Source organism: Microdochium trichocladiopsis, assembly GCF_020744255.1.
Source record: "Microdochium trichocladiopsis strain MPI-CAGE-CH-0230 chromosome Unknown B0I36scaffold_15, whole genome shotgun sequence".
NCBI lineage: Eukaryota > Fungi > Ascomycota > Sordariomycetes > Xylariales > Microdochiaceae > Microdochium > Microdochium trichocladiopsis.
This window is the reverse complement of record NW_025763558.1, coordinates 13,453-27,585: the sequence shown is the minus strand read 5'-3', so window position 1 is coordinate 27,585 and position 14,133 is coordinate 13,453. Positions and strand designations below refer to the sequence as shown.

The window sequence follows — 14,133 nt, the reverse complement described above, 5'->3', positions numbered from 1 at the left end:
GCGGTGCATCACTAGACGTGGCCAGGTGCAGACAGCACATCGGGCCGGAGACCAACCACGTTCCAGCCTGCAGAACAGTGTCCATGTGAGGCTTCGTAGCTGCCCATCTTCAGCGTTGTTCAATGACTAGAAATGTGCAATTCACAAGCGCACGAATCGGCCTGGAGAGATAGCTGTATGTGGCTATTATGGCACCGAGTTCGGATGTAGAGACCTTGGATAAGCTTCTGGCTGGAAACTGAGCAGAAAAAGGACGTCAGACTTCAAGCATAGTCGTGGAAGCATCAGCCATGAATAGACAAGCAAGCTCGAGGATTCATGCCTGCAGAATCATGCCGCAGTGTGAGGCTTGCGGACATACGAGGCATGACTGCAAGGCTGGATACTCCGGCAGTCCAGAATTTACTCCGTTGACCTGACTGAATATACATTCAATCTCTCTGCGAGCCATCGGCCAGGACGAGGATGGTGACTCGACAGCTTGGACGACACTACTTCATTTCAGAATTCGCTTCCATTGCCCGCTCGTCCTCAGCCACGTTTAACTCTAGAGCTCGTACCATAGACGATGTGCCATTGCTAATCACCTGTACTAAGCTCAGTCTCGGAACTGTTCGCGCGGTGTAACTTTCATCATCACTGTGCATATGTAAACTATGTCTCCGTGTCATGATGATTGCCCCAGACATGTCACAATCCACGCTTTAATGGGTTTCAAGACTTAGTAGCCTTGCATGGTCGTGCCGGAAAGGCTTCGCCTAGCGAAGCCCACCAGCTCATCGACTTGCTCAATGACAGCCTACTGAGAAAATTGGATGTCCATACTGATCCCCGCCCAGATTATGGGTTATTTGCTGGGGAGATGGCCAAACACAGGCAGTTTCAGACCATATCGCAACGTCAGCTCCCCTGATGCGCAGTCTGCACGACTAAGTACTCCATGCTTGGGATACACCTCCTCAATCCGTTCGCGCAGGTTATCAGGTTACTGCTATGCGCAGGGTTTGCTCATCGCCTGTATGCCCCATTGAAACAAGGTGGACGCGTCTGGGCACGACACACGCACACAGTCCTCAGAGAGTTGCTGCTCTATTTGGAGTCGCCAGAATTGTCATAGCCTGGCATGCCTCGGCTCTGCCCCCCAAGAACTCGCATGTCTGTTTTTCATCACCGCCCTGCGCCTTCTCTGGATCTCCCAATCATACATTGTTAGCGGCGGCGGCCAAGGCGGAGTGAAGGCCAAATAGAACCCGTGCCGTGCGAGGCAGGCCTGAGAGGCATGGAGGCAGGCCTTTTCTTTCACCACTTGGGGCTTTGTGCTTTTGTGAGGGCCTCATGGTTTAAGGGTCAAGAGTACGAAGCACTCTTAGCACTGCATCACTGACCTCATAATTTTCAGGCAGTGCTGCCAACAAGCATGAGCCCCTGTGCCGGGAACTCTGACGTTGCCACCAAACACAAGGTGTAGTATGTAATTGCGTTCTTCGCCAACACCAATCACCGTGGATGGATGTCATGCTCTGCAATCGTTGGTGGCTCAGCAGCCTGAACAAGCATGTCTCCACAATCATGCAGCGGTGTTGAAATCCTGTCATCCAGGGCTTTCTGCACTGTAAACGCGAGGACAAATTGAGCTACAGGGGTGATAGCCGGGGCGGGCGCCCTTCTCGGTCAAGGGTACCCATGCCAACACATTCGTCGTCAGGCTGCTCAAAACATGGCATGGCTCAAGCCCACGACTTGTTGCAGGTGCTTAAACAGTATCCCTGCGTATGAACACGGCGGCCACACACTCCCCTCGATTCCCTCACTTCCGGCACACAAGCCGCCAGCGCGGTCTTCCTGGCCGTTCTGTGACCAGTGGTCCCTTATCGCTCTGCATCGATGCCGGGCCTTGTCGCGCGAGCCGTATGCAACCAGTCGTGCCAATACACTCTTCGCCAACGCATGTTTGAGCGCATAGGGTGATTTGCAAGGTACAGCTGTTCCCGCAAAGTTTTTCCGTAAACAGACTCGCACCCAAAGAGGCCAGGAAAAGTGGACTAGGCTGGTCACAAATATGGACGCGAATTACAACGCTCTGAGAGCTTCCAATGTCTGGCACCGCGCCCCCGTGTCCGAGGACTGCGTGGAAGGGATGAGGCTCTGCTACGCATACGGTAGGCCAACAACAAAATTGATGCTGGAGACCAGTCTCACCTCTGGCTATCCAGCTCTTTACGGTGGGCTCTCGGGGTGCCGTAAGAATTACCACTGCGCTCTAAATTGTCGGGGCTGTGAAATGTGAATAGCCAATGATGCCATACTGTCAGGCAGGCACCACCACCAAGGCGCAGTTCCAGTCGCCTTGTGCCGCCACAATCCTAGGTCCTGTCATGATCGGGGCACCCGACTTTGGGAACTTTTGCACCAAGATCTCTCCGCTGGCCGCATTTGTTGACGTATACCTGCCCCCAGTCTGGTCTCCGGCTGTGAACTATGCAGACAAAGGCCACGCCATGGTTGCTACCCAGCCCCCCGCACCCACGGGGACCTTCGCAGCCTCGCTGACAGGATACCGCCATCGGTTTCCAGCATCCACTGAGTTGGTGGCTCATGGGACCGCACACTACTACGGTTGCATCACCTTGCACCACCGCAACGGCCCCGGACTCTCGTTCTTTACACACGTCTGTAGAAACGTGATACTACGCCTCAGCAACGGCAATCCAGACTCTTTAGATCTCAGGTCTGTTTCTTGACGGTGATGGCAAGTCAAGCTTACGCTCCGGGCCGTCGTAAAGCCCTGCAGACAACCAGAATACGCGACCACCGTCGCAGTACCAGACACGACACCGCCAATTGTTGTCCCAGGAAGGCAACGGAGCATTGGAAATGAGGTTGACAAATGGCCCAGGCAACGGTATGTCAGATCCTTGTCGGCCGAGTGTGCTGCGATGCAGGAGCCGCGTTGGTCTGCATGGACGAGCAGCCAGGAGCTTGAGGACCGGCTCAACCTGTGAGATGGGCTCAGCCGTGTCTTTAGAGTACGGATGCGACGCCTCTGGGCCACAGCCGGACTTGCGAGGCTGCCATACAAGCAGCCGAGCGACCAGAGCTCGACCGGAGATCTGCAGCGGTGAGCAAGTTTCAAGGTACATGCAGAATCTATATGATGTGTCGGGCCTAGGCACCGTGGCGTTAGGACTGTGCATGCTAGGGCCTTTACAAGGAGGGCTTGAGGGGGCCTGCCCCACTTGACGGAAACACATCAGATTGAGGCTCAACTGGCCTGATGACGCCTGCCTCGAGTCAAGCGCCAGCTGCAAGGTTACCAACATCATGGCCAGTTGCAAGGATAGTACGTACATGCTGCACGAGTACGTGAAGTTCATGTACGCAGACCCGATGGGCTATGACTCACTAGCCCAATCTAGCCAGATGCCGAGCTCGCCAGGGTCACCACATCCGACACCCAGCTCTTGAATGGTACTGTACCGTACTAAGGTACTCGATCTAGAACAAAGCTGGGCGGCATCTAGGGTATTGCCACCACGGCCTTTTGGGACTAAGCAGTAAACCCGAGCCCCTTACTCAAGCGGACAGGATGGCAGGCGAGAATTCAATCTTGCTTTGCAACAGTCTGCTGGGATACGCCGCGACTCCATGACTGCCGGACAAATGTGCTTGCCTACACTGCGATTGAACATCTAGCGGTCAACATGAACGTCGCCACATAGGCTGCACTTGCTGAACCCCGGCAGGCGTGTCGGGACAGCCTGGGAGGTCTTCCGACGCCGCCTGGGTCGTGTGCCACAGGCCGTGCTGCAGAAAACCAGACACGACGGTCGGCGCGGCTTCTTGTTGAGCATGTAGGGAAGCCTGTTCGCCGATTATGTGGAAGAAAGCCGGCGGGGGCTGCAAAGGGCTACGATTCGCGCCACGTCCTTGGTGCATGCGGTCTGCTAGCCAGCTTACTGCAAGGCAGAAAGTTACAAGCCTGCAGGCGTTCATTGGGCTCATGTGGCCCCCTCAGGCGTGTTTTTCCATTTCCGCATACACTTGGTATCTCTTCAAGGGCAAGGGTGGGGGTCATAGAGGAGTTTCTGATAGGTCTTCAGCAATGAAACACGAGGCAAGTAAGGTTGGCTCTTCTCCTGCTGCCTGGTGTCTTCTAAATATTCCAGCGCCTATCTCCTGTGAAAACACATTTTAACAGTCCTAATGAAATCCAACCACAGCTTCTTGCCCCTGCCCTCAAAGTCGCTGAGCTGTTGAGTCGGGCGGTCATTAGCCCTGACCTCGAGACCAGCTGTGAAATCCTGAATGCTAGTAATGTAAACAAGTTCTTTCCTATGCGAAGGCGCAAGAACCTCCTCTCGCTCAACTGGAACATGGCCCGGTGTAGTATCACCGCTGGACCCTTGAGCTATCAGATGGATTGCAAGCTTGGCACGCTCTGGTGATTTAGGAGCAATGAATTTGCTGTAGAAGCCAATCATGTCGTCCTTGGTGAGCCGTGACACTGTAGCTTCATCATCGTGCGCTATTTTGCACTGAATTAGTGTTATGATCGATGAAGCTTTTGTGTTTAAGTAGACTTACAATCTCCATCCAGCTTCCCAAACCCGTCACGACATGCATTGGCAATACTCCGCTTGTGGCTCTCAAAGTCGGCCTCGCTCATCTCTTCCAGGGCAGTGCCCTGCGCAGCCAGGAAGAGGTCGACTTGTGCCGAGAGGTATTCTGGCTTCTCTGCGCTCTCGATGGTAATACCGTAACCATACATTGAGCCAACCGTGCACACATCAGCGAGAATGGTGTAACCGAGCTGCTCCCTTGTCTTCAGCTGCTGGAGCGCTGGCTCGTGTAGTATCTGGCCGAGCAGCTGCGTCTTGGCGCGGGTACCCGGATCGCCTTTTGGGTCGATCTGGAGGAAACAGCCGATACAGTGGTGAACACTCTCCGGGTTTTTCAATGTCTTCGAGAACACAAAGTTGGATCCAGGTGGAATGATACGGGAGCGCGCGATGGGCCATTCTTCCTTGGGCAGAACACTCGACTTCAAGGTTAACTCAGTCATCTCCGTCAGCTCGCGTGCATCCTGCTTGGTGAGATTGCCGCGCACCAATGTCTTGATGTGCAGCTGCGACATGACCTCCGTATGAAAGCGGCGAACTCCGTCAGCAGTGACATTTGAGGCTGCCTGCACGAGCTCCTCCACACCGTATAAGTGCTGCAAAGTGAGACATCCCACGTAAAGTTTAACCTGCTTGTAGGGCTGCAGGAGCTCGGAATCTTGAAGGCTTCGATTGGCGCGTTCCCGCGCAATCTCGAAGCGGTCGTCGCGGATCTCGAGGTCCCGCATTGTGACCAAGATTTTTTCCAGAAGCACAGGAAGCTTGTCTTTGTAACCGGAGACCTCGACAAACATACCGCGACTATCAACGCTTACAACGTACGACAAGCCGGCAGGACCGGCACCATACGCGTAGTCTTCAACAGCGTCTGTCACGAGACCTGTAAAGAGTCTCGCCTTGACGAAATTCCCAGCCGAGGCGAGAACGAGTGGAGTGCTGAGGCTAACCTTGACGTTGGCCTTAGGTCCCCAAAACGTATCGTCCTTCATGTACAGCTTTCGCGGGATTGTACACTTTCTGAGCAATTGGAGCAGAATGGCTAACTGCTTGACCTCTTGCTTTTCCGCCTCCAATGCTGTGGGCATGTACTGGTTCTTGCCCGGTAGGTGCAAGGTCGCGAGCCGGTCCTTCGCATTTCCGTTCGCAATTCGAGTAAGCTCGAAGATGAAATCCTCTGGAATATCCTCGATCTTGTACTTGGTTCCGTACCACTTCTCCTTCTTGTCCCAATCTCCCGGGAACTCACTCGACGCGAGGGTCATGAAGAAGTTGTCCGGGCGTAGCAAGTCTAATCCCTGCTTGATGAGCTTGTCGTCAAACTTCCTGAGACGGTACTGACCACTCAATAACCACTCTCGCGGAATTGGCTTCTGCATGACGGCAGATATTTTTGATGTGAATTCGCTTGCCGAAGTTTTTGGCATGAACTTGAAGCCCCGATCGGCCATTTCCTTTAGCTCGTTGAAGATCCGCTCGTCAGGCGGCCCCTCGCGCAGAATCGCCACATACTGGAAGAACACCCGGACGATTTCTTTGTGGTGCACCAAACCCTGTTGAATATGTCAGTCTGGATCTTGAAAGAGCACGTACTCGAAATCGAACGAACCTTCTCCGTTAGTTCGACATAAAAGAAAAACTGACCACGCGTCCCTGGACAGATCTGGTGGGTGCCTGCAGCCAGTGTGTTCGCCCAGCCCTTCACTTTGATGTAGGACATAATGCTTCCTGGACCTAAGTGACCGACCAAGTAACTGATATAGCGACCTGGTTGACTCTCGAACAGTGCCTCCTCGTCCAGGAAAGGAAAGCACAGTTGCAGTCCGTATATGTTCATTATAGGCTTGGCGTAAACCTGCTTGCACAGCCGGTCTTGAGTCCATGGCAACTCGGCCTCCCACGCTTTCTTTGGCAGATCCTTGTTCGGAACCTCCGCAAACAGTTCCGCTACCCACTTCTCCAGCACGTCGAGGGGTTCTCTGCCCAGCACGCAAAGCATCATCCGATTGGCCGAGTAGTGCGTCTCATGAAACTTCATGAGTTTGGCGCGGACGTCAACTCCCTTGCTCTCTGGCAGTATCTTGAGCGTCTCGAGGTTTCCTGTCGGCAAATAGGAATATGGATGATTTGGATTGGACAGGGACTTGTGGAGCTGAGATAACCGGCAGTCGTCCCTTTGTTTATAACCCTTGTCCTCCGAATCCATCACGCGAAGCTCTCTGTCCAGTGTTGTTGGTTCGAACAGCGGCGCGATGAAAAATTGGGCGAAGCGGTCCAAAGCGCCGAACAGAGGCGACGGGTTCGACCTGGTAGGTTTTTTATTGTTGCTGGGCTTCGCGGCGACATCAAAGTAGTAGTTGGTCGAGCAGGCGTGGGTCTGCGCATTTGAGCTTCCGGAGTGTAAGGACAGGTATTCGTTGTACTCATTCTCAGGAGATTTTTTTGTGCCCATCAAGACGAACTGGGTCACAGTCAGTCATTGTGATGTCCCCTGTTGGTGTAGATGTGAGCGGGGTTCCTCCTACATGCTCTACAGCGTGGGCCATTCCAGGCATGTCGCTCTCGTCGCTGAAAGATCCGACATTGACGTCAAGGGCCGCGGAGGCCTTGTCTGTGTCAGCATCGTGGACAAGGAGGGCCTCGAGCTGGTTCGGCAGGCGGATGACGCGATAGCCACGATTGTCAACGGAGGGAGTCTCGAGCTGGTCGGTCACCCGCTCGACTTGGCACTGTCGCTGCTGCCTCATGGTCGGAGGTTCAGCAGAAGGGCTCATGCTGTGACGGCGAGGGTCGACGCGACTCAGGGTACGAGGGACGATGGCCATCCTTGGAACGGACGCAGAAACCTCTTGGCTATAGCCTATTCCCCAAAGGTGTGAATGAAAGGAAAGGCTCCAGTCTGGCGGCCTCAAAACGGCATTTTCTCTGATCCTTTTCGTCGCCGAATGAAACCTCCTGAACCTATCGCTATATGATGCTCTTGCTTCTTCTGTTGTATACAGAAGTATAGACAAGTGGAATCCCTGTAGTTAGTCCTGGAAAGCCTAGGGGATGAATCAATCGTATCGCCTTCGTGGAAGCACTGTGCCCGTATCTTTCGAGGGGTGGCGGAGAAGGGGACCACAACAATGGCAACACTTCATGCTACCCTTGGCGTGCTGATCATGAGTTGCTGTCGTTGGCTGTCTGCTTGGCAGCCACACGATTCGGAACTGGCTCTGTATCGTGGCAGATACGGGGTGCTTATGGAAGGGGACTTGCCTAGTGCCGCAACGCACAGCGTTCACGATGTTTGGGGTATCGGCTTGTTTGAAGATGATGAGACAGGACACAAAGAGAATCGATCCCCTCACCAATGGCTAGTCTGTCGGAGTACTCTCCTACTGTGCCGCCAAGGTATGCTTTCGTCCTCCCGGGAGAGGTGCGTTCTTGGGTCCACTCGAAAGTCAACTTGGCCGGTCCCTCGGAGGCTGTTGATGATGGCCTTGTTTGCACAAACATTGCCTGCCGCGCACGCCCTGTTTGTTTGCCCACATGCATGCTGCCTGGTCTTGCTGGAGATATCCCAGCCTGCAGAGAACTCTGCAACACGGGGGAAAGGAGGCTCCCCAAGGTACAGGTTATGCGAAATTACCGCTCGATTTTCAAAAATTCCAGACCAGGACAAGGCAAGTAGAGCAAGTAGAACAAACTGCATGGAAGGCGTGTTCAGCTTCATTTCACCAGGCCTTTCGGAGATGTGATGCCCGTCCAGAAGTGACCGCTGGCAAGGCGCAGCCAGTCCGTGGCATTTGACTCATCCTCAAGAGGAGTCCAGAGCTGGTTAGGTTTCGTTGCTTGCAGTACACCTGGCAGGCCGAGATCCGGCATGTCTAGCTTGCCACATTCAGAGCTGGGTGTCTTCAAGCCCGCACTTTGGCATCAGACCTAAGCCACCCACGCGCGGTGGTCGCTGTGAGCCATGATGGCAAAGGAGCCAGCACACTGAAGGGCGTGGCGCGCTTTAATGCTGTCAGTCAGGTGGGGATACATAAGTAACGTCTCGTCCGCCCTCTAGCCATGCCCTTCAGTCATATCCAAAGCCACTTTCACTAAAAATAACAAGACCTCAAAGAGCTCTAACCAAGACAACCTTGCATTCGAGATTCACTCTACATAGTTGTAACCTTTCTCGATTATACCATTACTCACCATGCCTTTCCTCCTCTCCCGTGAGAGCAAGGCCAGCAACTATGCTAAGGACACTGATACTGACGTCGGGTCCGTTTGCTCGTGCGACATCAAGGGGGACAACAGACAGCAACCCGCTTCTACAACCAGGGAGATCACGGCCAAGTCTTCATTCTCGTCGAGTGAACGCATCACTCCGGAACAGCTGGCCAAGTACAAGAAAAGTAAATCCAGACAGACACTCGTGATATCATCTCCCGCTGACCAAGGCGCTTCGTTCGCAGTGGCGATGCGGAATTCTATGAGAATCTCGTAGGCGGGATTTTGGTTGGAACTTTCTGACTTGGGCGGCTTTTATGCGAACAGTCAGCTTCCGGAAGATAGGCATCTGTCAAAACTGTCTCATTCACCCTCCTTAAATCCAGTACACATGAGCTTCCATTTGTAGCAGTTCTAGCACGGCTCTCTCTTCTTGGTCTCTTCAAAGGCAGATTTGCTCCCCGGTGCAACGAAGTTCACGTGACAATACGAAGTCTCTGGTGTAGGCCGGCTTGTAGGGTATTGAGTGCTCGATCCCTGACGCAAGAAGCATCCATGCTGAGCCTCAGACCACTCCTACGCCTGTTTGCCGAGTGATAAGAAAGCCGGCGCCGGCGATTGCTACTGAGTGTGAGCTTCACGCCCCGCATTATGCTGGAGAGAGCACTGTTCTGCGCAGTACTGCGGAGCTCAAGGGGTGAGACGCATAGGATAAAGTCTAGAACCCCAGCTGTTTCCATCACTGAAATATCACTCATTCGTTCTTTGTGCTTGGCTCTGTTAACCTGGAGCCAATCAAACCAGCACATAATGGAGGCGTGGGGTGATCTACATGACATCCTCGTTGAAGGCGGTTCCATATGTTTTCCCATAGTATAGTAGAGTCCTGTTAGGCTAGACTGTAGACAAGTACAGTAGTGGCCACAATCAGTGTCCACAAACAACTTGATTGAAATGATTCCCGCACGGGCCACATTGACCCGATTGTGGCTTAGAACTGTGCCAAAAAGGTTCAGTACTATGTACAGTCCATATAAGCTCCACCTCCCCCCTCCATTTCTGGCTGCCTTTAACTTAGCTGATGCTTCAGCAATCCTTTCTAGCCTCCTGATCGAAAGATGGTTTATTCAGCTGCATATGCTTGAGTGATTGAGCCATCTAAATACAATCCAGACTGTCACCTTGCGAGGAAGAGGTCCTCGCACAGGTTGCGCTACAATACGTTGAAATCCACCTGCAAGGTTCACAAGCCGAGCGCCGTACCACGGTCGGAAAGCGGGGTTGTCTCCAGCTTTTACCCCGCTTCATCACCACTGACGACAACCATTGAACGATCTAAGGTTCGCCTTGGGTCTTCCTTCCACTTGAAAGCGGTCGAGCACCTGCAACGTGGCTGCCGCCATACAAACCCTGAGTCCCGATCAGCACAATAGAGCACCGCGCATCTCGCCGAAGATGGATCAACTTCGAGCGATCTTTCAACCTCACCAATTCACAGCCGACGAGCAGTACATCGATCTATATCATGTCTACGACAACCTGTCTCGTACCCCATACCAAGACGGCCTCGGCATCGTATGCGGAGATCGCGATGTCTACACCATGAATGCTTGGCATGTTATCACGCCTTCTGCTATGAGGAAACATCTTGAGTGGAGCAATCGTACTCTCACGCAATTCATATCCTTCTACAAAAATCAGCGAGACGCGGAGGACGAGCAACAAAGACGACGCAATCAAACACGGGTTGCAGGCGGCCACTACAGGAAACCAGAGTCCGTGCGCATTGCGCATGTGCGCCTGGAACGGAATACACACGTTTGGGCTTTCTCGCGCAAGGAGATGCTGAGCATGATGGGCAGCCTTGATCCTGCGTCGCAGAGGGAGTTGTCCCCAATGTCTGGACTAAACGAGTGGTTTGTTTGGGGACTAGTTCCTGACAAATGTGTAGAGAATAGACGTTCACTTTGAGAGTGATTAGAACGAACGAACAAGTAGATACTGTTTGCGCTGGCCTCCAATATTTCCTGCCAGTTCCGCATATTGCTAGGTCAGGCCGAACATCTTGAGGATGACTGCAACAGTCCCCACTTCCCCATTCACATCCCCAAGGTAGCCAATCCATCCATCTCCAGCTCGGGCAAATGCAACTGGAGTTTCGAGAATGTTGATCTCAGACCCTGGTGCGAGTGATTCTACGACAGAGCGATCCGAGATCACGTACCACGCTACATCGGGGTTGACACCTTCGAGAAAGACTGCTTTTTGATTGTATGAGGAGAGGAGCCCGGTAGTGGAGCGAGGGATCGCCTCCTGATTCAGATATAATGTCGTGCGATAGTAAGAACCAGCTTTCCAAGGCAGATCCCACTTCGCTTGCATGTACGTTCCGAGATCGTCCGGTCGTATATCGGTACTGAAAAAGCCACCATGTATGACGATTCCTCCTTTTCGAACATATGCTACTAGTTTCGTGGATAACTCGTCGTATTCAGGGTGGACAATTGTCGGATTTGCTATTAGAATCCCGCGTGGTGGTGCTTCGCGGTCGAGATGCTCAAAAGTCTCACGAGCAGTGAATGCCCAACTGACATTGGACCTGGAGTCGAGAGAATGTAATAAAGATCCATGGACTTGCTCAACATCAGCCCGCGACGATCGGTTTCCCAAAGATAGAAGGAGGATTTCCGGAGCAATTGTCGTCATCGTACTCGAAGTCGGTCGGGGAGGCAAGAAAGTGAATTGAAACGAATGCTGGGATTACGGAAAGTTCGTCCGTGCACCGAGGAGTCAATTACATGAAACCAGCTGTCGTTGAGCCTGACGCTCGTTGAACAGAACTTTTTAGGATGATGGAGAGAGTCTTGTAAAATGAAGTAGCCGCGACAGACATGGGATCATTCGAAAGCGGGGTCACTAGCCATACCCCGCTCTCAGGGTCGGAAGCCAGCAATGAAGTCGAAATTACAGGACTTTGTCTTCTGACTTTCAATCGTCTCGAGGATATATCTAGTGAACATGTATGAAAGGGCGTAACATCACCATGTGATATTGCAGGAGTAACACATTCGCTTGTCTAGCTTAGAACGGGGTTATTCTGAGTCGTGTCGTTGGATTCGGTTTCCAGATGCAGTCGTAATGGCTTGCACTGCCGTTGTAAGCTGCAAGCCATTTCTGGCAAGTACTTGGTGCGGGGCCGCCAGCACTGTACGCGCCACAATGCGCCACAACATCTGGTCTGTGCGGAAATCGTAAATTCAATCGCCAAATAGGACACTGATTGTGGCCACTACTGTACGCTGAGATGAGATCAAAATAACAGGACCCAGAGGGCAGAGACTGAGAAGGACGGCGGACCAATCAATCTCGTCGAGGACTAGGATTTATGTTTGTCTAGTCGGTCCTATCAATAAGTCTGCATCTTTGTTTGTTAGGTCCAACGACTCTGCCCCTAACAATCACGGCGGGCGTCCTTGGCTACTAGTGGAACACAGGTTCCCGTGCTGAATGGCAACAAAGTCGACGTCACGCCTGGCATCCTTTGTCCGTTCTTCTTCCTCTTTCCTTTTTGTGGGATCATGCGGCCGAAAGATGCAGCCTATTCAATGTCAAGGCGGCCTTTTATGCCCCAGCGACGGGGGACCAGCTCTTCGGGACAACAGTGGTCACACTGGGACGCCCGAATCACATTTCACCAAGCATTTTTGGGTAGCCGGAACATCCATTCTGCCAACTTGGTGCGGGCAAGCGCAAGCTGTAGCATTTGTCGCGGCAAACACCAATAGCTTCCCTACGCGTCCACCCTCCGACCATCCGCCCACTTTCGAGACCATCTCCCCGCTAAATGGCTGTCATGATTCAGACGTTAGAAGACCTAATGAGCCGCTGGCTGATAGTGCAAGGAGTCCAGGGTCGCCTGGGTCGAGAATGTATTTTGGGGGTTTCGAGGATTCTTGCAACTGTTCCAGTATGTGCAAAGAGAAAAGCACAACATCATATAAAAACCCAGTTCTAATGACTCTCAATAGGCTTCAGACATAACGCTGATCTTCTGTCCAAGACGTCCTCTCCTCTCAGCCCAGGCTCGGACGATGTGTTCAGCTCTCCCATAGCAGATCAGTACGAGTGTACTAGAGAAAGTGACGTGGCCTGGAGGGAATCACAGATTTCAACTCACACAGATATGGATGACAACCTACCATCGCAGCCTCAGCCACTGTGGATGAATGAAAGCGACAGGCCCAGCAATACACCTGCTGAAAACACTGTGCAGCCGTCACTGCTCTTCAAGCCTATGAGAGCGCTCGCGTCTTACCCGCAGGCGCAGTCTACATGGTCGCCGCCACTGCCAGAACGGCAGTTGGCCATGTCTCCGGGTTCTGTCAGGGACGTGGAGGCCACTGGAGGCTCCGACTACCGGTCAGACTCGACTCCTTCACCGATCTCGCTCACGGACATGCATATACGCGAGCCTGCTGCAGTCTCCTCAGGCCACATCATCAAGAATCTAGCTGCCCCAAAACCTTATGATCACAAACAGCGAACTCTAGGAATTGGCTTCAACGTCTCTTCCGAACACAAGAAGAGAACCAGTAGCAGACGGTCCGAGAATCGGTGTCGGGACCACGGATGCAATGGCAAGAGGTTTTCCACGAATAGTAATCTGCGAAGGCACCAAAGGGAAAAGTCGGGCATGAATACGAAGGTCGCCTGCCTCCAATGTGGAAAGGAGTTCACAAGGAGCACTGTAAGTGGAGAGCTCTCCATCAACTGACGTGCTCTGCCCGATCTGTGGGTCCTGGGCCGTGAACGGGTTGCGCTGACGAGAATGTTGACGCACAGGCTCTTCGCAAACATCCTTGCATTACGGATGCGACAAGAGAAGACAATCGACTTGACGCCGTGTAAACCAAGATGCTCATTCTCACGAGTGGCTCGACCAGCGCATCGTAAACCACTCTCCTATCTGGTATAAGTTATACACGAACAAAATCTTAGGGTTTCCCAGCTGTGTTTGTTGCCAATACATCCAATCTCTCCTGTTTGACCGTGGTAGCTTTTGAAAGCAGGGGCCAAGAACACTGCAGCTTTTTTCAAACCGCGAGATCGACGAGTAATTGTGAGTGATTGCAACGGATCTTGCCTGCTGCGTGATATGATTGATATGATGCTAGCTAAATGTGAGACGAGAAAGGTGCCAGGATGGCTCGCCGATTTTCGCGATATTCGACTTCCCACAGACTTGGCGACATCAACGGCTTGCTCTTGCAACAACTCCAATTGCCTTTGTGTCCCCTGGTGGCCTTCG

General features: G+C 52.8%; 6 protein-coding genes across 6 annotated transcripts; 4 read left to right on the top strand and 2 right to left on the bottom strand.

The window, feature by feature from the left end:
* Window positions 1-2,059: 2,059 nt before the first annotated feature.
* On the top strand, window positions 2,060-3,465 carry B0I36DRAFT_356138 (uncharacterized protein; the record flags this gene model as incomplete). The annotated part of the gene is made up of 3 exons (XM_046157542.1): window positions 2,060-2,240; window positions 2,317-2,728; window positions 3,255-3,465. The coding sequence occupies 3 exons, from the start codon at window positions 2,060-2,062 to the stop codon at window positions 3,463-3,465; spliced, it is 804 nt and encodes a 267-aa protein (XP_046004410.1).
* A 704-nt stretch (window positions 3,466-4,169) lies between these two features.
* On the bottom strand, window positions 4,170-7,363 carry B0I36DRAFT_256884 (peptidase M16 inactive domain-containing protein; the record flags this gene model as incomplete). Its single annotated transcript, XM_046150978.1, has 4 exons — window positions 4,170-4,561; window positions 4,585-6,169; window positions 6,226-7,077; window positions 7,142-7,363. The coding sequence occupies 4 exons, from the start codon at window positions 7,361-7,363 to the stop codon at window positions 4,170-4,172; spliced, it is 3,051 nt and encodes a 1,016-aa protein (XP_046004409.1).
* A 1,445-nt stretch (window positions 7,364-8,808) lies between these two features.
* On the top strand, window positions 8,809-9,102 carry B0I36DRAFT_369883 (uncharacterized protein; the record flags this gene model as incomplete). The annotated part of the gene is made up of 2 exons (XM_046159840.1): window positions 8,809-9,010; window positions 9,071-9,102. The coding sequence occupies 2 exons, from the start codon at window positions 8,809-8,811 to the stop codon at window positions 9,100-9,102; spliced, it is 234 nt and encodes a 77-aa protein (XP_046004408.1).
* A 1,025-nt stretch (window positions 9,103-10,127) lies between these two features.
* On the top strand, window positions 10,128-10,833 carry B0I36DRAFT_53917 (uncharacterized protein). The gene has a single exon (XM_046163000.1). It carries the CDS (start codon window positions 10,281-10,283, stop codon window positions 10,794-10,796), a length of 516 nt encoding a protein of 171 aa, XP_046004407.1. The 5' UTR covers window positions 10,128-10,280; the 3' UTR covers window positions 10,797-10,833.
* Window positions 10,834-10,871: 38 nt separating this feature from the next.
* On the bottom strand, window positions 10,872-11,531 carry B0I36DRAFT_256882 (uncharacterized protein; the record flags this gene model as incomplete). The annotated part of the gene is made up of 1 exon (XM_046150977.1): window positions 10,872-11,531. The coding sequence occupies one exon, from the start codon at window positions 11,529-11,531 to the stop codon at window positions 10,872-10,874; it is 660 nt and encodes a 219-aa protein (XP_046004406.1).
* Window positions 11,532-13,218: 1,687 nt separating this feature from the next.
* B0I36DRAFT_278974 (uncharacterized protein) lies at window positions 13,219-13,874 on the top strand. The gene is made up of 2 exons (XM_046151448.1): window positions 13,219-13,572; window positions 13,668-13,874. Exons 1-2 carry the CDS (start codon window positions 13,282-13,284, stop codon window positions 13,731-13,733), a joined length of 357 nt encoding a protein of 118 aa, XP_046004405.1. The 5' UTR covers window positions 13,219-13,281; the 3' UTR covers window positions 13,734-13,874.
* The last annotated feature ends 259 nt before the right edge of the window (window positions 13,875-14,133 follow it).